Source organism: Prosopis cineraria, unplaced genomic scaffold, assembly GCF_029017545.1.
Source record: "Prosopis cineraria cultivar Desert tree isolate PC_DT_omini unplaced genomic scaffold, ASM2901754v1 PC11, whole genome shotgun sequence".
In the NCBI taxonomy this organism is placed as follows: Eukaryota; Viridiplantae; Streptophyta; class Magnoliopsida; order Fabales; family Fabaceae; genus Prosopis; species Prosopis cineraria.
Window position 1 is genome coordinate 6,317,502 of NW_026555342.1, and position 25,777 is coordinate 6,343,278.

The 25,777-nt window shown below is 31.1% G+C and overlaps 2 protein-coding genes across 5 annotated transcripts; one reads left to right on the forward strand and one right to left on the reverse strand.

Moving 5' to 3' along the window:
* Positions 1-1,727: 1,727 nt before the first annotated feature.
* Positions 1,728-10,288, reverse strand: LOC129285886 (potassium transporter 10-like). Of its 4 annotated transcripts, none has more exons than XM_054921842.1 (9): positions 9,972-10,288; positions 9,424-9,623; positions 8,614-8,839; positions 7,844-8,089; positions 5,822-5,872; positions 5,447-5,707; positions 5,179-5,346; positions 4,618-4,872; positions 1,728-3,091 (listed from the first exon to the last, which is right to left on the reverse strand). In XM_054921842.1, the coding sequence occupies exons 2-9, from the start codon at positions 9,544-9,546 to the stop codon at positions 2,046-2,048; spliced, it is 2,376 nt and encodes a 791-aa protein (XP_054777817.1). In that variant the 5' UTR covers positions 9,547-9,623; positions 9,972-10,288; the 3' UTR covers positions 1,728-2,045. The 4 variants fall into 4 exon arrangements, with proteins under 4 accessions (XP_054777817.1, XP_054777819.1, XP_054777818.1 ...); XM_054921844.1 differs by having other exon boundaries at positions 5,179-5,253; positions 9,424-9,732; XM_054921843.1 differs by having other exon boundaries at positions 5,179-5,301; positions 9,424-9,732.
* Positions 10,289-21,462: 11,174 nt separating this feature from the next.
* Positions 21,463-22,203, forward strand: LOC129286049 (uncharacterized mitochondrial protein AtMg00810-like). Its single transcript, XM_054922090.1, has one exon. The coding sequence runs from the start codon at positions 21,463-21,465 to the stop codon at positions 22,201-22,203; it is 741 nt and encodes a 246-aa protein (XP_054778065.1).
* The last annotated feature ends 3,574 nt before the right edge of the window (positions 22,204-25,777 follow it).

Sequence of the window (25,777 nt, forward strand, 5' to 3'; positions counted from 1 at the left end):
TTTCAATAATTTCTTGATAGTGGTGGAGGGCGATCAATAGTGAAGAGATTTTTTTTTCCCCACAAAGATAGTAACACCAGTTTACCCCAAAAAAAAAAACTTAATATCAGAAAAGGAGTGGGAGAGTTGAGAATAATTAGGCCGTTTTGGACAGAATTTGCCATATGCCTACTTCAGTGGCCATTCTGCTGTTAAAGAAAAGACTTTGCGCCTGTGATTGTGAATATATAAAGCCATAGAAGTGACTCCGAGAATAGCAAAGCAGGGCCCAGCTGACAGAACCTAATGGATTCTACCCATAATTGTTGTCTCTATTTGACACAGCCAAGATGGGTGCAGCGAATTAAACGTTTAATTGTGAAAATTATATTTAAGAACCTATAATTAATATTATTGATGATTAATTTGTCATTATTTCTTAACAAGCTTGCAGACATTGAAAAGATGGCTTTATCTGAGATGTTTGGGGTCACTGAATATTTACCCCTCCGATTAGATAACCGCTACTTCTCTGCCTCTCCCCTTTCCTCCACTGGTCCCCTAGTTTTCTTTACCCTTCTTTTTTCTGTGTTTTTGGGTTCCAGTTTCGAAAACCTAATTTGGAATTTTCAGCTTTTTCTCAATCCTATTTTATCCTTGTTTGAAAATTTTATGCTTGAAGACAGCTATCATGGAATGAATGGTAGTGCCATGATATGTTTTGTTGGCCATAGGCTACTTCGTTTTACACTGTTTTTAAAGGGTCATTGCTATCCCCACCTGGCCGTGTTTATGCTTTTTGTTTTTCGTTTTAGTTTAGTCAGGGATCTTGATCTAAGTTTGCTTTGGGTTATCTTAGTGATAATTAAGGTGTAAAAATACTGACTTAAAAATATTAAAAGTTATTACAAAAATTTATATAATTATTAAATGCAAGCATTGTAAGATCCAATTAGGATAATTCTTTCAAAAATATTTTGTATATTCACAAAGACTTGAACTCGATATCTTACATTTATACTGCCTATGTTTGACAAGGTCAACGAGGTCAATTTGTACATTATAAATTGTGTATAAGTTTATTATTATAAGGCTACCTACTATACCAGTCAGTAATTTCTCTCATCTGCCTTCTCTACCCTCTCATTTTCACTATACTCTTTGCTCAAGTTAAGAGAGTCTGATAGGTTGCAATGAAGGAAGATAGTTGGTGTTTCTTTATTTGAATGAAGATGGAATTCTATGAGAAATAGCATAGAAAAGGGTAACAGTAGAAAATGATATGTGAAATAGTTAATATATACACACACACACACACACATATATATATAGAGAGAGAGAGAGAGAGAGGAGAGTGGGAAAAAAAGTGATTTCAAAAATGACAAGAACTGAAAGAAAAGCTGCCCCAATTTCAATAAAAAATTTATTAGGTGTTAACAATAATTTCATACAATACTCTCCGAAAAAGATTTGAAATCTAAAAGTACAAGGAAAACTAAAGCAAAGGGAGGGGGAAAAAAACCTATACACAGTTATACTTTCTGACCACTCTCTGAAGGCACAACTCAAAAAAAGAAAAAAAAAAAAACCAGTTTAGTGATCATGTACTCATTTTGATACATTTCTATTACCGCGAATAAATGTGAGGCGCAGACAAAAATTGCCCACTTGTTATTGGGGAGTCATGAGAGAACCTGCATGCATGACTTTACCATGACAAAAGATTAAATCAAAGCTTCAACACAAAATAAGAAATAAGAGATTACGATCCATTACGCTTGGTGCCGCCCAATGAGCATGGACTTGAAAGAATAATGATCTCTCCAATCTGAAGGTTCAAGCGACTTGCCATGCAAATCATGTTCAATATCCAAGCAGATTATTGAAGGGATCAACCTGGCCAGCCGTTCGAGGCTTAAAACGAGTTTCTTTTCTAGCCTTTTTCCTTCCATTTGTGACACGATTGCCATATTCTACACTATGCTCAACGGTGCACAAAATGGCAGTTTCAAAGGATACATCTTATTGACCATGGACCAAAATAAAGAGAATGGGAGGGGGAAGGGCTATACATAGAATATCTGACCAACATTTAGAAGACTCTCATGAGGGACATTGAAGATGACACTATGCTCCCTGCATATCTTCCTAAGGAATGCATATATGTAATCAACAGCTATTTTCTTGTAGAACTTTGAATCCCTCCTAGCTCTCACAACTGTGTTCCCGAGTATGTGAACCACTCCTGCACCCCTGCAGCTTTTCAAAAATTCAAGTTCATCAACCTCAGGATGGCCACTTGATAGACCAGAGGACCCGAGAGTATTATTTACATGGGATGGAGATCTGGCTGGCACTATCGAATCCACAGATGAAATGGTTAAATCCACCAGAGATGAAAATGTGTTTTCGTTGTTATTTAGCAGCAGGCCATCTTTTGACTGCTCTGTTTGTTGTCCAGGTAAACTGTAGTTATCTGAATCTGAACATCCTTCCATCATAGACTCAAGCCGGACAAAAATGAAAAGGTTGTCGAAGAGTTTTCTCTCAAAATCCTCATCTTTCTTATGCAGGTCTTTATAGCCATATCGTGCCACACATCGGAAAATGTGAAAATTTTTGGGTCCAATTCGCTTGACAAGGAATCGTTCATCTTCAGGGACAGTATAGACGGGGAGGTATTTCACACATACAAAAACAACAACAGAATGGAGAGCTGGCAGGTTGGTGATGAAGTGGGAAAAGATGTGGGGTACTCCACTTGCAAGCTCGGTGTAGACTAAACCAATCCCAGGGACACGAACAAGCCCTAAACTTGGACCAAGCCCAAGAAGCCATGCCATTGAGACCCTACTATGCATTTCAAACTCATAGCGTTTCACGGTGCCATAGTGCCAAACATACATAATAAGAAGAAATGCTGCAGCAATTACAAGGGGAACCCACCCGCCTTGATCAACTTTGAAGAGGACAGCTGAGAAGTATGTGCATTCCACTATCAGTGATAAGCCAGTGAAGATGAAGACAAGAATCCAGTGGCAGCGCCATACTAATATCATGATTAGAATCATAAGCAATGTTGTAACCAGCATAACTATCACGACCGCAGTACCTGTCATAACAATAACACTATTGAATTGACCAGACGCTTGAAAAAAATTATGAAATAAGTTATATGTGCAGCAGTGAAATAACAAGTTGCTGAGAATCAAATAGTTCCCTACACTGCAGGTTGCTTTTGAAGGATTTAAGGAGTTTATTGATGCTTTGATTCTTATTATTTTAAATGTCCAAGTCATGCATAAATTAATGAAGGGAATTTTATTGATAATAAAAAATTAAACTAAGTATAACACAACTTTTTATTTCAGGGGAAGTTCATATACAACAACAACAATAACAATAACAAGCTTTATCCCACTAAGTAAGATCGGCCATACGGATTGCAGGATGCCATTGTACTCCATCATCAACCAAGCTTTTAAAAATATTGTTAACTAAAAAATCTCGTTTACAAATCTTCTCTTTAGTCTTCCTCTACCCCTCTTATTTTGAAATTATAAGAAAGCTGCATAATTTTAACAAAACTCAGAAAAAGTCCATGTAATTTATTCTTCTCCTAGACTGCAAAATTTCCACTCATTGAGCATGATTACTGAGATACTTCACATATCTATGTAGATGTAGGGACTGTAGGATGAAATTTCCCCCTCAGATATCATGGAACTCATAAGCCATGATATAACCAAATAATTTTGAGCAACCTAAAGCTGGTGTTTTGGGTTGCTGGGGCCAAGGTGCTTCACTTCACCAATGAGGATTTCCTCCTTTATTTCTGAAAGAAAGGAGATGGAAAGATGATCCCACCTATCTTTCTATCTCATGGGACTGTTTAAAATGATCCGATATGGATCCTCTACATTCATGTTTGTGGATGTAGACCGTATTCAGTGAGAGAGACAACGAAAATGGTATATGTATGTAATTATGAGGTGTGAACTTCATGCACAACTACATTATTTTGTGTCACTCTCTTTCCAAATGTATGAATACATTAAAGAACAAAATCAAATTTTTAATGGTTACTCATTCAAAATTTTGAAATGTAGGCTCTAATACCAGAAGAACGTAAAGAGTTTAATGGTGTTTTGATTCTTATTGTCCCAAATACTCAAGTAAATGGATTGATGGTCAAAAGATCAGTCCATCCCAAGCGGCCTAACTAACTTGCAAAAATTTAAAATATATTATCTTATTATAAGATATAGAAAGATAAGATAAAAACCTGACAACACTATGTCTTCTAAAATAAATAAAAATTATTATTAAAAAAAGCTACAGAATTATGATTAAATTAACATCAAAATATGATAAATTACATTTGCTGTAAAGGACATTCTCCAAACAGTTTTTATTCAGGAAATGAAAATATAGAACTCCAATAACGCCGTTTCACAAGAGGCTCCATTTTAATAAATGCTTATGAATTATTATCTTAGACATCTCGAAATTTTTTGGCATCAAGATCATTCGAGTATTAGATTGTCTTCTCATAAACCATGATACTAGAAATTCAATTTCAACATTTAATCAACAGCACATAACATATGCCACAAACAATGGGAGGAAAAAGCTTACCATACGCATTTCCAATCTGATTTTGATTTTTGAAGCCAGCAGTAACAGAGATGCAAAGAATCATGAGGATCCAATTAATATCTGGAATATATATCTGGCCAAGGAACTTCTTCGATGTGTGTACAACTTTCACTCTTGGAAAACAACCATGTGCTAGGGCTTGCTTGATAATTGAAAAGGTTGCAGTTATTGTGGCCTGGCTTGCAACTATAGCTGCTGCTGTTGCTACCACAAATACTGGCCAATATATTCTATCTGCAGAACTAAGGATTATCAAATTCAACATCTAACAAATGACCAGTTACTGCACGAAGAAATAGAGCACATTATTCTAATTATAAAAATCTTTTAATAGTTTCATCTCACTGAAATACAAACGGTAGTAATCCCCACAAACTGGATGCAATCACACAAGCAATTTGGACCAAGTGCTTCAATTCATTTATTTCTAGTTAAATTTGCTAAGTAACTAATTTGGCAGTTGTCAACAAGATTCTAAATATGACAAGCCAATGTACACTACAAGCACAAATTCAGTAGAGACTGAAGCATATAACAAACCTGGAATGGAGCGATAAAAAGCATCTTGTGCATGATCCATGTTATTCATTAGGTAGGCAGCTTGTCCAGAATAAGCTAAAAGAAGACAGGGGAACACAAGTAGAGTAAATGCGATCTGTACAGCTGAAACAGGAAAATGAGCTAGATCGGCAAAAAGAGCCTCTGTCCCTGTAATGAATCATTGCAAGTTGTCTAAACATAAAGTACCACATACTTCCGTTATTAATGATTCTGAACAAGAAGGAAATAAAACAAATACTTAATTTACCTGTTATGCTGAGCATGATACCTCCAAGGGAAGTCCAACCATCTTTTCCTCCTCTTCTAAAATATCTATAGACATACACAGGTGAAAAAGCTTTTAGAACAGTGGTGCCATATTTCTGGATGTTGAATATGCCTATACCTCCGATCAAAAGAAACCAAAGAAGGACAACCGGAGCGAAGAGCCAACCAACTTTATCTGTACCATAGTGTTGCATGCTGAATAAAGCAACTAATATTACCACAGCAACCAGCACAACTATACCTGCTTCCCAGAAAGAAATAGGATTTAAAGGACAAGGAAATTAAACTCATTTGAAACCCACAAGGACTTAATTTCAAAACAAAGAAGTAGAAGAAAAATGGTATGAGATCATACTACTGTTCATTCCAGGCTTGTTCACCTTGATGCCACCAGCAGCTGATAAAACTACAACAGAAAAAATGTTTTCAGGTCAATTGGTAGCACTAGAGACTTACCAAAGGTGATGCTTAAGAAACAAGAGAGAAGCTTACAAAGCAGAGTAATTGCACTGAATTATAATTTTCTGGGCCTTCTAGCAATTCAACATACTTAACAGAAATATTGAAGAATGTTTGAAATCAGAAATGCATATGTATTCTCCAATCACCCATATTAATGTTTTTCTCATATAACTTCATCCATAAGGAATGACGATTTTAGCAAGCACCATAAGGGCACAGCACAGAAATGCCCACCTCCTAGGAAATAGAAGAGCAATCTAGCTAAGCTTCAAATTTTAACCCAATTAAGACTTCAAGGCAGGTGAAGATCTGAGACAAGTTAATTGAATCAGTTATAACAAAAAATACATAAAATTATCACTGTGTCTACCAAGGTTTCTCCTCATCGTTGAAGGTATGATAATCCTTCTCTTGCCAAAGGTACCAACAATATCACAGAGATAGGATAAGTACTTAACCCCATAACTTGTTCTAGGAGACTGTACAAAAAATTTGCAAGCAGGCAATGCAAAAGATTGTTTTCATTTGAATGGAAGAATTATCTAAAGAGTTGCAACCAACCAAGAAGAACTCTTAAGGAAGTTACTGAACAGCACTTTTTGGTGAACAGTCTATATAAAGAGTTGGTTGTTAATAGAGCACAAAGATGTTCTGCAATCCATGTAGCCAATGTCACCTAGTGAGACAAGGTATTATTGTTTTTATTGTTCTTATTGTTGTGTGGAAAAGTTATCAATAAAATGCAGTTAATTTTTCTTAGGGAAAACACAATCTTTGGTCTTTATAGTTTCATCAGGTTTTGTTTTTAATCCCTATAGTTTCAAAAAACTGGATAACTTTTGTTTTTCAGGCCGATAGTTTTTATTTTTTCAATGGTTTTAATCCCTATAGGGACCGAAAACACTGGAAGAAAAACTACAAGGACTAAAAGCAAAACCTAATAAAACTATAGAGACTAAAGATTAAGTTTTCCCTTTTTCTTACAATGTTTGTTTTTAAATCCTTCCCAACAAGGTCATCAATACATAAGGAAAACTTTAATAAAACCTCAGAGCTCAAAGTTAGATATCAAAAGTATTGCCACTAGTATTCCAAGGCTCCAATTAACTTCATGCATCAAATTTTTCCTATCTTATTAATTTCAAAGCCAGATCACCCTCCTCATCCAGGTGAAAACAAGCTCATAAAATATAATAGCAAATCAAACAGAACAATGAAATTCCATAATCATGCATATACATATTATTTGAAGATAAATTACTGCAGCATTGCAGGTTTTGAGCGAAATATAGCTATTTGAGAGAACAATTCTAAGTATTCTGATTAGATTCCTACAATACACAATAACATCAGATGACCTTTTTTCTCTATTATATAGTGGCCAATGGAATAGATTGTTAAGAGCAAGGCACCAAAGTAGAGGAGAAATATAAGAATATCTGTAATTTTATTTGGCAACTATAAGGGCAATGAACATGGGAATTGGGGATGCATCCAAAGAAAAGAAAAGAATGGTCTTTTGCAAAATAAACAACCATATCCCCCCTCCCCCAAAAAATCCCCTGGAATAAATACACCAAAAAGAAAAAAGTTTTACTAGTAATGTATTAAGAATTTAAGATCATGTGTTTTTGGTCCCTTTCAAGCTCCAACACTGAATCAGTTTGCGTTACCATTTCAACAAGTTCCACTTGATCAATAAAATAATTCAACAACAGAATAATTTTAAATTATAAGCCTTTTGCGTGCCACTTCTCTCAGTCCAAGAAATCATTTTGCTTTATTTTAGCGTGGTGAATCCGCACGTTCAATATATGAAGGTATACATACAGAAATATATCTAGCAATTATGTCGACAGTTGATGACAAAAGGATAAATGGGAACAAGAAGATCAGCTTCAAATGGAAGACATACCTGAAATGGCAGGGGTAAGTATACCATCTCCAATCACCATGCAGGTGCCAACGAGGACAAGAATAAGAATGGCATTCTTCTTAAATGCATTTTCCTCTAACCACCTTTTAGTTTTTGCAGCAAATGACCTTTCATGGAAGGTAGAATGACTATATGTTGTTAGCTCCTCATCAGTGCGATGTTGGTTAGGAATTGTTTTTATTTTAGCATGTCGGCAAAGCAAGGAATAAAGTGCAAAAGTTCCACCTGCATCACAAATATGTAAGTTTGGAAAAACTCATAGCAGCACTGCAGTGTTGAATAGACAGATAAATCTAAAACACAACCACTTCAATATACTAGAGGGGTTTAGATACAATAATTGCTGAAATCCAGATTGGTTCTTTTGTCAGAAGTTGCTTATGTATAGATCCTTAGATATCATTCCCAGACTAAACTAAGTAAGGAGTAGAAGTTTTGGAATTAAGAAATCTATATGTTTTCAGAATTAAATCAGCACAAACATGATTATGTAAGATGTGATAGCTTACTTCCAAAGAACCTATGCTACATTTGATGACACTAAATATGAAAGGAAATAGAGATTATAGTTGCAACCACTTAAAATGCAACCTACTCCTAATCCAGCTCAAATATCTTAAGACCAAAATCAATAAAATCGTCCATATTTTGGCCATTGTCATTGTGCTCTTGATCAATGAAAGAGCATGTTCCAGAGTGAGAGAGTATATAATCAATGAAAGAACTCCAAAATTAACAAAACACTATACCTTGGCCATTGTCATTTGCCCTTAATACAACAAAAACATATTTGAGGAGTGGCACCAGAGTGAGAGAGTATATAATCAAAGAAAGAGCTCCAATAATGTCCTCTTGATCTGTAATTCCTTGAGGGAACGTATTGTAGAAAACATACAGAGGGGAAGTACCCAAATCTCCATAAACCACACCAAGACTCTGATATGCAAGCCGCAGAAGTAATAGCGCAGAAAATTTCTGAACAAATCAAAACATCAGCCAGGAATTATAACCAGCATGCCTATAGCTGACCAGGTATATTTCTTTTTTATCAGTAAAAATGAATGAGAAGATATAAACTAAAATTTACTTTACAATCACTTGCATGACTTCACACATAGAATTCAAATTCACATCCACAAATCCTAAGCAATTTCAAAAGTATTGACTATATAACAAGCAGAGAAATCAGTATTGCTGCGGTGTATCTCTTTTGATAAACCTACTTAATTTGAATAGCAAACCAATCAATAACTAGGAGTTCCAGCCAAAATCCAACATCTCATTGAAGGCGAATTAGAGAGCTGCTCGGAGAAAGATACTACAGAGGCCTAGACTAATTACACTTACATATGTCACATTCCTTGTGCGCGCGCGCGCGCGCGCTGTTGGGGGGGGGGTTTAATGAACGGTTATTACAACCGTTTACTTGTGTTCTGGTAAGAAATCCATTAAGGACTAACATTTTGCGGTTCCCTCGACTAGATATTCAAATTTTGTGCAAGTGGGCAAGAGGATGAAAGAGAGAAAAATAAGAAAGTTAAAAGAGAATAGCAACATACCTTTTCCCTGTACATATTTCTGAGCCTTCCTGCCTCTTCATCCATAGGCTGGTCAATCTTCTGATCCAAAACCCACATGCTACCTTTGTTATCACTGTCTCCATCGGCCTCTAATGAAGCCATTTAGATATTTCTTCGATAAGTTCTAAGTTGTAATCAGTAACAGTTCCCCTGCCTCTTATTCCCTTTCCTCAGCTCCGCTGACCACAAGCAAAATATACAGGATAGTATTCGCAAGAAAGTCTTCTACTCTAGCGTCACTGGGAAAACACAACCCGCTCCAACTACAGATCGAAACTAATCGAGAATCTGGAAATGTAACCAGAACCGAATATCATCAGACTGAGTAATTCTATTTACAAATTGCAACCATGCCATCTCTGAAATAAGCTTGAAAGTTCTACTAAGCCAAAAAAGATAGGAAGAAGAGAGCCCAAGATTTCAATTTTTGAAGAGAGAAATACAATCAAAGCTGGAGAAGTAGATATTGAACAAGGCTTCACCTGCCAGACAATAGGAAAAGACAAAGCGTTCATCTTGTATATTACCTGTCAAAGAGAACACCAAAATGGGGTCAGCCGAAGAAACGGTCCAGCCTGAGCCACAGGATCACGAAACCCAGCTAGGTCTCACATCTCCAAGCACCAGCACTTGGAGATGGACACAAATTGAAGTCGGTTCTCGAGAAGGCGAAGACTGTAAAACAGAAGAAGAGAGATATTGGCGTATTGTTACTCAAGATAGCAAGCGTCTTTTTGTTCTTCTTGTAATCCCTCCTCGAACACAAACACACAGCTCTGTCCTATGAGCTAACAGTAACAGACAAGATAGCCACTGCACCGCAAGTGGGGGGAGAGAGAGACGGCACGGAAGGCCTCTCCGATATAGGGAGGGAACATAGGGTGAGACAGAGGCGGACGAAAAATGTGAGTGGGGCCCGCGTACTGTTCTTTGTAATAAAAAATTGTTGTGTGGGTTTCTTTTAACATTATAAAATTAAGACTTGAAAGTTACCTATTGTGCAAATTTAAAATCCCACTTTAATCAAGGTTAAGTTTTTCTAGAAAATAATATATTACCATTAATTATTTGTATTTACAAGGGGAGGGGTTGTGTTTACTTGTATATTAAAATGATATAAAACAAAATTTAGATACATATAATATATAAAAACCATTTTTAATAAAATTTAATACATGATTAAAATTTCGTACTATTAAATGTACGTAATAAGTCTAACAGTGTCAATTTATTACCATTACTATCTTAAATCTAAACACAGTAATTGACAAATTTTATAAAATCATAAACGCATGTATATCTTTTTTGCAGCTTATAAAAATATAGTATATCACGCACCATTGTTCATCAGGTTTATTAATTTCATTTTTGAGAAAATAAATAATATTATGTTTAGTTAATATTTTAAAAATTAATATTGAAAAAAACCAAAATATATAATTATTACCGTCAGTTTCCAATTTTTTAAATAAATTAATTTTATATTTAAAGCTCACACGCGTGTGTTAATAATATAGGTGGTTAGAATCCTAAACCTCATATTCGACAAAGGTGCCTTTGCCATTTTTTTTTTTTTTTTTGGGTTAAAACCATCCAACCTCACGTTGAAAAGATGTGATGACTAATGATTCGTGGAATAAATTATCTGGTACATCCAAAGTTATTTGGGTTTTTAAGTGTGTGTTTGGAAAACTTTTTCAACCTAGGTTGAGGGCCCCTGACCTAAGTTAGGAGTAAAAAAATCCATCGGCACATGTTTGTTAAAAAAAAGAAGATTAAACGCACGATCTGGCTAAAAAGACGTTCTGGGTGAAGCTCATTTGAGGAGCTTTTAACCAAGCGTTGGGTGAGAGAGATCACATTGGCAGTATTAAATGTCTTTTAAAAATTTGTTCTTACCTTTTTCATCTTTATTCTCATGAGAGTCTGTTTATTTCTCAGAGTTCTCCTCTCGTCTCCTTGATCTGTCAGTCTTTAAAGGTTCAAAAATTTCATAAATTTTTTCTTGAGCTGGACCTTCTCTTAAATATTGAGATCTTACTTGAACTTTTTCAAAAGTCAATACTCATCTTGTTCCTAAACTTGCTCTAACCTCAATGCATTCACCTTTGATGAAGAAGCAACATGAGTCATTATCACAATTACAAAGATCAAATGAAATAATTGTCCATTATTATATTATATTATAATTATATTATATCTTGTTAGTATATTAATACAATTATGTATATATAAATATATAAATATATATATATATATAAATTGTTGGCAGTTTATAATTAAAAAAACATTGAACATAATTAATTTTAATTTTTTCAAACAATTGATTAATATCTTAGATTAATTAACTAAATCACTTTATGCTGCCTAAATTAAATTACTATATATACATATACACATATTTTGTTGGCAATATTAAAAATTAAGATTTTTGATTTATCAATGTATTTTTTATTTGTAATCTAATTATTTAAAAAATTATAATTTTAAGTTTAATATCTTTTCTTAAAAATATTAAATTAGTCACAAAAATATATATAAAAAATTTCATATCTATTTTTATTATTATATGTTTCAACTGATTTTTAAATTAAATTATTTAAATAAATTTTAGTTTGTTCAACTGACTTTAAAAAAAATATTTAAATATAAATCACGATAAAGTCATAGACTTTTGTTTTAACTTCAATTGAATCTTAATTTTAATTATAAATTTTTTAATTTAAACACACACTAAGTAGTTAAAGATTAAAGTGACGGGGTGTAAGTAGGAAATGTGAATCACAAGTATTCATGTCGCCATCACATTATTCAGTTCTTCTTATAACGCATTCTTAAAGTGGCTTAGCATTTTTTAATGACTAGATTAAATTGTTAATTAACATTGGAGAATAGTACATATTTAATATTTTCAATTTTATTCAATATTTTATTTTAGTTCTTTCATTTTATAAAAAATAAATAAATAAATTACCTGTTAAACTTTGAATCAAATAGCATGATAACCTATAAACTTATTTATTGTACAAATTATTAATTTAAAAAGGGTGTAATTTGGTTCCTGATATTAATAAAAGTTAGTTTTAACTATTAGTTAATTATAAATAATAGAAAATGATATCAAAAGTTAAACAAAATGACTCAATTTTTTTTATCCCTTTCTATAATTTTTGCTATCTTTTTATGGTCAATTAATGATCAAGATGGACTTTGTTAACTGGATGGGTCAAAATGTATTATTTTTAAAATTTGAGAGAATAATTTATACAATAAACAAATTTAAAGTTTATAATACTACTAGACTTAAAATTTAAAAGATAATTTACTCATTTAACATTTTATAAAATATCTTTTCACACCTTTAACTCCCATGTTATCAATTTCATTGATGAAAAATATTAATATTGTAATTTTAAATGCTAGCAAAAAAATTTCTCAAATGATATTTGAAATCAACCATGTTTCTTTTTTAAAATTAAACTTAATATATTAGTGTTTGAAAATACTTTGTCAAAATTAAAAATCATGCTATTGACATTTTTTATTAATGAAACTAATAATGTTAGGATTGGAGAATTGAAGAAATATTTTATGAAATTGAGAAATTAAGTTGAAATCTTATGTAAAGTTGAACATGTATGTTTGTTTTTTTCCTAACCATTGTGAGGAAAAATAAAATTTCACCATTTTTCATAGCTTTTCTCCTATTTTTTTCGTCTATAATTTTTTCCCATCCAAACAAAGGTTACATATTTTGGCATGCTATACAATGTGTTAATGTCTTTGTTGATTTAATGGAGGGATTATTTAAATTTTTTATTTTGAGCGGAAAGAAAAAAAAAATAAGTCATGAAATATCAAGGGGAAATGCTTAATCAACAACAGAACACATCATACATCCTTATATAGGACAAGAATTATAATTTATTTAGCCCAAAAAATAATCTATGTTTAACAAAATAAGCTGCCGCTTTTAAATAAAAGGAAATTACATTCAAGGGCCTAACAACAAATTTATTTACAAACAAAAATTAATATAAAATAAATTATTATTAAAACAAAAATGTGAACTTATATTTTTTAAAATAAATTTTTTTATTAATTCTTATTTATAAATAAATTTTTTACTGAATTTTTTAGTACAATTCATCACTTAAACGTTGACTTTGGAAAACTTCTTCAATACCTTGGATCTTTAGACTCATCTCACTCACATTGGAAAATGAGAAAATTTTGATATAAATGCTTGGAGAAAATTACATTCAAGAATCCAAAATTGACATAGCCGCAGCTTCTTGTACAAAAATATTTTAGGGTCCGTTTAAATTTTAATTGAGTATGATAGATTATGAAAATAATTGATTGAGTGGTAAATTTTAATCATAATTAATTATGTTATAACGTAATATGTTTGGATACTGTTTTTCTAAAATTAATTTTGATAGAATTGGAGATATTTAGATAATTTAATCAAAATTAATTTTTAGCTATATAAATTACTATATAATTTAATTTTTAAATATCAAATATTAATTTTTTAAACATACAAAGTTTAAATTTTATTAAGGAAAAAAAGGAAAAAGAAGAGAGTTTAATTTTATTTTTATTAAATTATGTGCTTTCTTTATAATTTTTTCTTGAGCCTATCTTTATAATTTTCCCAATGTTTTTGACATACTTTCATCAGAAAGCTATCGAAGTAGCTTAGGGAAAAACGCAGGTATGGGCTCAGAATCAATTTTCATTCTTTTCTGACCGTTTGGCTAATTTAAATTTTTCCCTCTATCCAAACACACACTTAGATTTTGTAAGCTTTGAATTAAATTAAAATAGTATTTTATCATTTGAAGATACTATAAAGTTGCGGAGGCTGTCTGCATGATAATTTTATGAAGCAAAAAGAATAATGCACTTTTCATTCTCAAAGAAAATAATTTTTGAGATTTGCATCTGCCAACATTAAAAGTCACAAGTCAATCGTCGTTTTTCTCCAAAATAATCTTTATTTACATGTAGGACCAAACAATTGTTTTCTTTTATTAAAATAAACAATCGTTGTTTTTTCATTAGTAGTGGCTTGTGATACTCACAATTAAATAAAGAAACAAACGCATTTTGAGGAAAATGAATGAATAATAAAGAAATAAATAAATAATAAAAACTGTGATATTCAATGTAACTGTTGAACGCCGCATCTCATCACGTTCTACGCATCAGGCATGATGAGTTGAGAGTGGCACCAGATGCATTGAATGTCTTTTTTATATTTAAAAAAATTGCACCTAATTTAAGTTTATTTCATATCTTTATTTTTAATTAGGCGGGGAGACAAATAGATAATTATTTACATTTATTTGATTATTTTCTTAAAAAAAGTTATCATGTTTGGAAGGGAAAAAAAGGGGGGACGCTAAATGACAAAAATAACAATAGATTAATGTTGCCAAAGCACAAGAGCGTGGGTATATTAAAATTTTAATAGCCTATTATAAAAATAAATGAAATTCAATTCAAAAAGATTATGTCAGAATGCATGAGGATGACAAGGAAAAACCCGAGGCATAAACTAATGAAACCCAAAGTCCACTCCTTACCGGTCAAACCCGTCAATAAATATGGGTTAAAATATATTTTTTATTACCTAATTTTATAAAGCATTTTTTCAACTCTTCAATCTTAATACTATTAGTTTTCACACACACACAAATTATACATTAAACTCTTAAATATTAATAAAATATTTTTAAATATTGATATATCAAATTTAAATTTTTAAAATAATAATGATTGACATAAAAAATAATTATTTGAAATAAACGGGTGTTAAAGAATTGAAAAAATATTTTATAAAATTAAAAAAATGATAATAAAATCTTATTAAAATATATAAATAATAATTAGATCCCTTAAAATATCATAATTTCTCTTAAATCATGGATACTTTTCTAACATTAATGATCTTATGTTAAATAACTAAATTGCTCGTTATTTAAAATAAAAATAATGAACCTAACTCCATTTTTGTCAATTATAATTTTTGTTTAAGTAATCACAACTTTCATTCTGTGAATCACAAATTTGAACAAAAAATTTCAACTTTTCATGTAAAATTTCTATTTATGATTGATAAATAAGTTTTGAAAATAACCAATTCCAAATGCAAGTTTTGTTTAAATAATCACAACTTTAATTTTGTGAATTGCAAAAACTGGACAAAAATCACAACTTCTCACTTGAAATATCTTTTATTATTGAAGTCTAAGTTTTAAAAACAATCAATAACAAATTTTATTATGTGAGTTGTAAGAATTAAATAAGAAGTCACAACTTTTTATATGATTTTTTCATTATTATTGAAGTCTAAGTTCAAAAAATGACCAAGTATAAATGTTATTTCAGCAATCACAAATTTTATTCTATAAATTATAAAAATTAAACAAAAAATTATAAGTTCCCACATAAATCCATTATTTTTTTATTCTAAATAAGAGATAATTCAATTATTTAATCTAAAATTGTTAATGCCAAAAAAATATTCAGAAATTTCAAAGGAATTATGACATTTAAAGTGACCTAATTGTCATTTATATATTTTGATATAATTTTATTGTCATTTTCTCTTATATGACCATCAAATGTTATAAGAAATTAATATATTTTAGGTTAAAGCGTAAGTTTTTATCTTCTAACTTTATAAATGATTTTAATTTGATCATGTAATTTTATAAAAATATATTTTTATTCTTCTAATCTTGACACTATCAATTTTTATGATTACTTTTGTTGTCAATAATTATTATTTTAAAAAAATTGTTGATGAAACTAACCATGATAGGGATTAAAATCAAATTGGACCTATTTGAATGAATGGGGGGAGGGGGGGGAGACAACAGTTAAATAGCTATATTAAAACACCATATTAGAATTAAATTACTGTCATTTAATAATTTTCTAGGATAAAATAAAGAAAATGTTAACTAATAGGCATTCATGTGATTTATATTAATAATCAAATAATAATTCTTCTAAAACGGGTTATACTGAATACGGGAGAGAGTAGTAATGTTCTTGATTCAAAGTCTTGAAAAAAGTTTGATGATATGCTATTCTTTATAATTTAGAATAAAAGGTCTTATTTGGTGGTCTTGAAAGAAATAAGTAAAATTTTAGCATACACGAATCCTACGCACGAAATACATTTCCCTTTTTATTAAAGGGAGAATTTTGTCTAAAAATCATAAATGTGACATATTTTTAAATAAAACCTACTACAATATGAAATTTTAATGTAAGATGTTGAACCTGAATTGAAATAAAATTTTTGAACAAAATGATCAAATACAAATTTTCCAAATCCATGATAATTTAGTTAAAGCATAATAAATTCTAACCCAAAATATTAAACTCTTGCTATACACAAAACATTAATATTACCTTTATAAAACCTCAATGATTTTTATAATTATTTACTTTTTATTTCTTGCTCAATGATTTTAGAATATAAAGTCAAAAAATATTATACTTTAGAGATTATTTTCACCTCTGTTCTTGTAATGTGTATAGTTATTTTTGAATTATTAACTTTTTATTTTTTTTAGAATATTAATATTTTAAATTATGCCATAGCCTCCTGAGCTAGGGTCCTGACTTTGTCGCTAGTTGTAATGTATTGGATGTAACAAGTAATGTAATTGATTTTATAAGTTATAATAATTATTTAATGAGTAACAAATTCATTTCACCACATGGACTTTTATTGTTAATCAAACTACATTGCTTGTTAAATGTTTCACTTGTTAATTTCTTCAGATGTCTTGTTACATTGCAAAACATTGAAAGAGAGATATTTTGGTCATCTTATTTTAAAATTTTATTTCAACTCATGCCTAACATCCTACAGTGAAATGTTAAATTGTGCTGAGCTTGATTTGAAAGTATATCACACCTATGGTCGTTGGATGAAATTCACCCTTCATTAAATATGATAGAAAAGAAAGATACTCTTAATCTTAATTGATAATAAGCTAACGTTGTGTTTGGATTATTTAAATTTGAGACAATTTCCTTATTTAAATACATGAAATTTTATGAACCCAACCATTTCTCATTATATTTTTTTATAATTTTAAATTCTTTTTACATTTTTTGTGGTTAGTGCCTTTGTCTTTCTTCCCTCATCTTGCATTTTTGTTTCTCAGCGGTTGAATAATAGAATAAACTTGTCACTCATCGTCTTTTGTTTTCACTTTAAATTTCAATTTGTCTCTCATTTTCTTTTAAAATTTTAAATGCATGAATTTTAAATATTTGATTCTAAATATGAAATTTAACTTTGTTAAAGATATGTAACGGTCTTATATTATTTGTTGATTTAATTTGTTATTAGTTATTGGGGGTATTGTTGTATTTTGCCTGGAATTCATTTGTATAAATACTGGATATTTGTATCTATTTAGTTTAATGCAAAATAGTGTTATTCATTTTGAAATATTGCATTCACTCTATAGTGTTATCTGTAGATACATTATTTTCATCATGGTATCTAGAGCTAAAACTTGTGCCAATTCTTGTTCTTTGGATGCGTCTTTCAGTTTTTACCGGTTTATCAAGAATTAGGCTGTGACTTCAAGAAGTGAATAAGCACAGAAGCCCAATATTTAGACGCACCGTGTCTTTTCCCTGTAGCTCAATTGTAGCGTTCCTTGTATAATCTATCATCTTCGAGAATCGCTCGTCCTCTTCTCTCGTCTTCTCTAAACCCTACTTATCTCTCACAAAGCCAAAAATCTGAGAGGATATGGAATTATGAGAAGAACGACAACTTAAAAGATAGCTCGGTGGCTGCAATGATCAACTTTATCCATCCGCTCTATTTACATCCTTTAAACACTCAGGCGATGGCGCTCGTTCCACACGTGCTCACCAGACCAGAGAACTACCCTGTCTGGAGTCATGGGATGCGGATCGCCCTTCTTGGCAGACACAAATTGGGCATAGTCGATGGATCTTGCTCGAAAGAATTGCAAGATCCTTCTCTACACAACTAGTGGGAACGGTGTAACACTGTTGTGCTGTCTTGGCTGCTAAGTTCTGTCTCGAAAGAAATAGCTAGTGGAATTGCCTTCTCTCAGAGCGCACATCTCGTATGGATTGACTTTAAGGAACGATTCGATAAGGTTACATGTTCATGCATTTTCTCCATTCACTAAGAGATTAATTCTCTTACCCAGTCATCTTTTTTGATTTCTAGTTACTTTACCAAGCTTAAGGAGCTCTGGGAGGAACAATCTGCTTTAGTCGTGATACCTTCCTGTAAGTGTGAAGCCTCGAAAGTATATGCTAATGTAATGCAGCATCAATGTTTACTGCAATTTCTGATGGGGCTTAGTGATTCCTATAGCCAGGCCAAATCACATATCCTCTTAATGACTCCACTACCAATGGTGAATCAAGCTTATAGCATGATTATGGAAGATAAAGCACAAAAGAATATAGTTGAAGTAAATTAGCCTCCACTGATTGAAGGCAATGCCATGGTTGTGGGTAAAGGGCAAGGACGTGGTAATCAAGGACGTGGAAATCCCTCCTTGAAATGTACCCACTGTCACAAACGAGGACATACTAAGGAGAACTGCTTTGAAATCATAGGATTTCCTGAGAATTTTCGAGGAAATAAAACTAAATGCCTTCAGCCCAGAAGAAGGTTGAAGCTGCTAATGGTGCAGATGATGGGGAGCAAATTGTAGCACCCACCTTCACTTAAGAATAGTACTAACAGATTCTTCAATTGCTAAAGAAGGATTTGGAGCCTAATGTGCACACCCTTACTGGTATAGCTTTACGTGATTCTTCCTTTTTTAGGCCTAAAATTCATTGGATTTTAGATTCTGGTGCTACTACTCATATGGTGAGTGACTTGGGATTTTTAGATTGCTATAAAGAATATTCAAGTCCTATAAAACATATTAAAATACCCAATAGCCAGAGAGTCCCAATTACTCATATAGGAAATGTTTCCATAGAAGGAATAACATTAAAAGGCGTCTTATATGCACCCGAATTATGTTTTAATTTAATCTCTATTCCTAGGCTAACAAAGGAAGAAAATTGTTTTGTTGCTTTCTTTCCTAACCTCTGTTTGGTGTAGGACCTTCAGGGTGGCAGGATGAAAGCGATCGGTAAGCTGAAAGAGGGTTTATATTTTCTAAATATTGATAACCATGCTACTAATGCTACTGAAAATGTTGTTACCAATGACTTGATTGATGAATGGCTATAGCACTACAGACTGAGCCATCTTTCCTTTCCTGTAATGAGACATTTACATTTGCTAAGAGATGATTCTCATCTGAATAATAAATTTTGTGATACTTGTATTCAGTATAAACAAACCAAATTCTCTTTCCCTTCTAGTTCAATTAAAACCTCATTCTATTTTAAGTTGTTACATATGGATGTGTGGGGACTTTATAGGGTGCCGACACATCAAGGACATCAATACTTCCTTACTGTTGTAGATGATTTTTCTAGAGCTACTTGGCTGTTTTTGTTGAGACATAAGCATGAGACTATTGGCTGTATTAAAAATTTTGTTGCATATGTCTTAAATCAATTTCCTATTCACATTAAAAGAATTAGGACAGATAATGGAAAGGAATTCATTAATAGTGAACTATGAATTTTCCTTGAAAGTAAAAGGATGTTACATGAAACTACTTGTCCTTATACACCAGAGCAGAATGGGGTTGTAAAGAGGAAACATAGGAGTCTTTTACAAGTCTCAAGATGTCTTATTTCACAATCAGCTTTGCCAATTTAGTATTAGGGGGAATGCGTTTAGATGGCTGCATATCTGATAAATAGAATGCCATCTAAGATCTTATAGGTTAAAACCCTCTATGAAATCATTTATTAGAAAACTCCTGATTTTACCAATATAAGAATTTTCAGTTCATTGGCATTTTCTACAAATTTAACTGTTAATGACAAGTTTCAATCTAGATCTGAACCATGTGTTTTTCTGGGATATCCAAAGGGTCAAAAGGGATTTATTTTGCTAAATTTACAGAGTAAGCGCCTTTTTGTTTTCAGGCATGTTAAGTTCATTGAGAACAAGTTTCCTTTAAAGATGATGGAAATTTTATACAAAGTGAGGCAAAGCAGTCATTTGACAATGTGTTTTGGCATGATTTTGATTTATTGCAAGTTCAAAAAATGCATGGTAATTCTCGAACTATTCAGCCCATTACAGAAAAATATTCAGATAATAATGATTTAGGAGAACCACATAATATTTCAGAAGACAACTTGATTGAACAGCCTACTTTAGAACAAGATAGAATAAGATCGGTCAGGGAGAGAAGGCCTCCTATATGGACCAAAGATTACATATGTTCTGCTACTGTTTCTAAAGTTAAATATCCTATTCAATCTCATATATCTTATGATTATATCTCTCCATCACATAAATGCTTCTTGTTATCCCTTGATGCTAACACTGAGCTCAGGAATTATGAAGAAGCTATACAAAATAAGAAATGGGTGGAAGCTATGAACAATAAACTTAGGGCCCTGGAAGAAAATAAAACCTGGACTATAGTAGATTTACCTAAGGGTAAAAGACCTATAGGTTCTAGGTGGGTCTATAAGATCAAGCATAGAGCTGATGGGAGTATAGAAAGGTATAAGGCTAGATTGATAGCAAAAGGATTTAGCCAAAGGGAGGGGATAGACTATCAAGAGACTTTTTCCCTTGTGGTAAAAATGGTGACTTTTAGAATTGTACTCTCTTTGGCCATTCAATATAATTGGTCTCTGAATCAAATGGATGTCTTTAATGCTTTTTTACAGGGTGATCTTAATGAAGAAGTTTATATGACTATCCCATAGGGTTTTCTTAATAAGGGGGAGACTAAAGTTTGTAAACTTAATAAATCCTTGTATGGATTAAAACAAACTTCTAGGCAATGGAACCATAAACTAACATAGGCACTGAAATTAGGTGGTTACAATCAAAGCATGCATGATTACTCACCGTTTTCTAAGCATTTTGATGATGGCATTATTTTGATCCTTGTGTATGTTGATGATCTCTTAATCACTGGGAGTTTTAAATCTGGGATTAAGGAAACTAAAGAGTTTTTACACAGTAAATTCAAGATAAAGGATCTTGGTCTGTTAAAGTATTTCCTAAGAATTGAAGTGGCATGTTCTAAAAGGGGTATTGTCATGAAGCAAAGAAAGTATGTTTTAGACTTGTTGTTTGAGACAAGAATGAGCGGCTGTAGGCCACTGACAATACCTATGGCCTCTAATTTGAGGCTCACTGCATACGAGGAGGGAAGAAACAAGAAGGAAGAGCTGTTGAAAGACCCTGGGGAGTATAGGAGACTCATTGGTAAGTTAATATACTTAACAATGACTCGTCCTGACATTTCTTTCTTTGTCCAGAGTTTGAGCCAATTCATGCAAACTCCAACAAAGGTTCACATGGCAGCTGCAAAGAATGTGCTGAGATATTTGAAGAATAACCCAGGACTTAGAATACTTCTAAGCTCGAGACACAGTACAACATTGAGGTGCTTCTGTGACTTAGATTGGGCAGCGTGTCATACTACAAGGAGGTCAATTTCTGACTATTTACTGAAAATAGGAGACTCCTTAATCTCCTGGAAGGCAAAGAAGCAAGAAATTTTCTCTAAGTCATCGGCTGAAGCTGAATATAGAGCACTTAGTGTTGCTGTTTCAGAGGTTATCTAGGTTTTAGGGGTAATGAAGGATCTGGGTTTTCAGAATATAGGGCCAATAAAGGTATATTGTGACAGTAAGGTTACCATTCATATTGCAAATAATCATGTTTTTCATGAAAAGACAAAACATATAAAGGTGGATTGTCATTTTGTTAGAGAGAAATTATAGCAGAAGATTATTTCTTTACACCATGTTCGTTCAGCAGAACAGGAGGCTGATGTTCTAACTAAAGCATTGGGAAAGAAATTACATGATAGATTTCTCAGCAAGTTGCAAACTATAGATTTGTATAGATTGAACTTGAGAGGGAGTGTTGAAGATATGTAATGATCTCATATTATTTGTTAATTTAGTTTGTTATTAGTTATTGGGGGTATTGTTGTATTTTGCCTCAAATTCGTTTGTATAAATACTGGATATTTGTATCCATTTGGTTTAATGCAAAATAGTGTTATTTATTTTGGAATATTGCATTCACTCCATAGTGTTATCTGTAGATACACTATTTTCATCAAACTTCTAAAATTGTTTGAAATGAATGTCCCCTAAGCAAGACCTGGAACAATTTTAAAGAGATCTGAATCTTTAACTACTTGTGAGACTCTTTCTTGTTTTTAACTCTATTTTATTTAATTGTGCATATTAAAAACGCTATAAGAATGGGAGCGCCTAGGGTGAAATTAATTGAATGATTAAAAACCCCATTCAATAATTTTCTTCTACACATGCAAGATCTACCCCTGGTAAAGGTGCTATTTTGGATAAGGTTTTCCAATTATTTGAGAACATGTTCTTCAATTTTATGTTGTACACAACACATCGATCTATTCCTTTCGAAATTGCATCATTATATGCAGTATAGTGGATAAGAATAAATGAAAGAAGACATATGAAGGTATAATAAATTATTAAATCTTTCGAAATGAAGAAAAGTTTAATTTAATGATTCTCAATTATAATTTGTACTTTTGTGTTGCCCCATATTTGATAATAATGTTTGGCTATCCTTTTTTCCGGCAACAACGTTTCGCTTTTGTAAGGTTTCTGGCACAAATAATTACTACTTTAAATAGAAGAAAAAATGTTGAGGTCTCTCGTTTTTGTTTCGCGTCTACTTAAAAAACATATGAGTATTTTGGTCTTTTCAAAACATAAATGCATTTACTGGATACAATTTTTTTTATCTCATTTGCATCCGTATTTCAAATATACTCTTAAGCTCTATTTCCACCCTCACTTTCACTTCCATTTTTACTTTTATTTCAATTAAAAATACTTATCCGCACTAAACAAGGATATTATTGTAAGGATTTCTGAGAAAACATTAACATTATCCTCTATTAATTTTAGTTAGTTATATTCAGGCCTGCTCTAATTTTAGTAGAAATGTATTGAAAAGAGGATTCAGATTAAGTCAAGGCTCAAAGCGTATTTTTAACTTTACGTTACGTTTAAATTAACAAGGATTTAAGTTTCAGTAGAATTAATAAATTCAAATTTATTTTTTATTATAATTTAGTTATAATTTTTTATTTTTTTTATATCTTGATTATTTGAAATTTTAGTTACCGTAACCTTCTAAATCTCTTAACATTTTCATTGTTATACCTTTATCACACTCATTTCATCTCATATTTCTCTTCTCATCTTGCATCAATTGAAAAATAAAGGCAACTTTATTATTTTAAATCTTTTATTTTTGCTTCGAACTTTAGCTCTCTCTCCCCACCCTCTCACCTCCTGAAAATTTTATACTATTCAAATAAAAAATTTTAAATATGATAATTTAAATTAAAAAACAAAATCCAAATCCATGAATCCAAAATATCACTTTAAAGTATTTTTGAAGGAGGTATGAACATTTTAAAAAATTATGACACAATATAGTAAACAGCCTTTTAAAACAAATAAAATATTGTTTTAACCGTCAACATGCAGCCAACTGTTGATGCATGGTTGAGACTTATTTTAACCCAACATTGACCATCACAAACCCAAAAAAAAAAAAAAAAAGCAAAAGTGCACTGATTTCAAAAATTACATGTTACTATGTTGTTCTACAATTTTCTCTCGGGTCTCAAAAATAAAATGCCCTTTAGCTTTCTCGAGATTGTTTGAATGAGAAAGTAAAAATATGGCATTAAAATTCTTGAAAAGTAATGAAATTACCATCATTTAGTTTATTTAAAAAATAATAAGAAATAAAAAAAATTAGTTTTCATAAAGATAGTTTTCCAATTTTTCAAAGAAATAAAAAGCAAAAATTAATCATTAAAGATTTGAAATTTTGACTAGCCTTTAAATTTTGACATATTATAACTTGATTCTTATAGTTTTAACTTGATTATAATTCAATCATTAAATTTTGACTTTTACAATTCAATTCTTATAGTTTTAATCAATTAAAATATTGCACCCTGTATTTTAAAAAATAAATTTATAAATATTAAAATTATGTTAAAATTTAAAAATAATATTTTAAATTACTAAACCCTTTTAATATTTATAAAAATTATAAAAACTAAAATTTTAATATAATTTTAATATTTATAATTTTATTTTTTAAAATATAAAAATTAATATTTAAATGGTTAAATTTATAAGGATTAAATTACAGGAGTTAAAATTTAATTATTAAATTATAACTAAGTTAAAATTATAAGGATAAAATTTAATCACTGAATTATAACTAAGTTAAAATTATAAGAACTAAATTATAATGTGACAATTTAAAAATTGAGTTATAATTTAATTAAAATTATAAGACCAAGCAATTAATTTTTTCAAATATGAAACGAGCAAATCTAGCATGGACTTGTCACAAGGTACATGAGTGTAAACTAATACTGTATATTGGACTTGAATTCATCCAAAATAGGCATTTAAAAAATAAAAATGCACAAATCATGCCTAGCAGTAGCAGGGTAGTCTACTCCTATCATTGTATTGTTTTTCATTTCTGACATTCGTGCTCTCTATAGGGAGTCAACGCCAGCCTGAATGCCTCATATCTCATTTTTCACAGTTAAATTTAGGGGTATTCATAGATTCGGTTCGGTTTAATTTTGGGTAAAAATCAAACCGAACTGAACCATTTAATTTACTAATAATTGAGACCTGATTGATTTTTATGAAGTTCGATTTTATTTTCGGTTTGGTTTGGTTTAATTAAGATCTTGATCAAGTTTTAATGCACTTGTTTAATTTTTTTTCCTTTTCTCCATCTTCATAATGGTGCTATGTACTAAAATTAAATTTAATTCTTTTTGACTCCTTTTTTTCATAAATAGAGGTATAAAAATATAATAAAATTTCAATGTGATAATAATAATTAATCATAAAAATTGATATAAGTTTTTAAGATTAAAATTATTTAATATTATGTATTTTCATTAAAATCCTTTGAAAATATTTATCTATGTATTTATATTTTAATAAATAATGAAAAACTTATTCTACAAAATTCAAAACAAAATGTTTCTTGTAGATAAATTGAATGCTAAGGCTTTTAGGTTGTAAATAATTAAATGATGATCATAGCATGATTATTATAATTACTTAATATTATGCATTTTTATTCAAG

Bases quoted from the DNA above. Each gene is read 5' to 3' on its own strand.
- LOC129285886 (XM_054921842.1), bottom strand. From the start codon at position 9,546: ATGGCTTCATTAGAGGCCGATGGAGACAGTGATAACAAAGGTAGCATG. The intron at 4,873-5,178 runs GTTTGTTATATG...TTAGTTCTGCAG, and splicing joins TTTTTATCGCTCCATTCCAG to ATAGAATATATTGGCCAGTA. The intron at 3,092-4,617 runs GTAAGCTTTTTC...TTGTTATGACAG, and splicing joins TCAGATTGGAAATGCGTATG to GTACTGCGGTCGTGATAGTT.
- LOC129286049 (XM_054922090.1), top strand. From the start codon at position 21,463: ATGCATGATTACTCACCGTTTTCTAAGCATTTTGATGATGGCATTATT.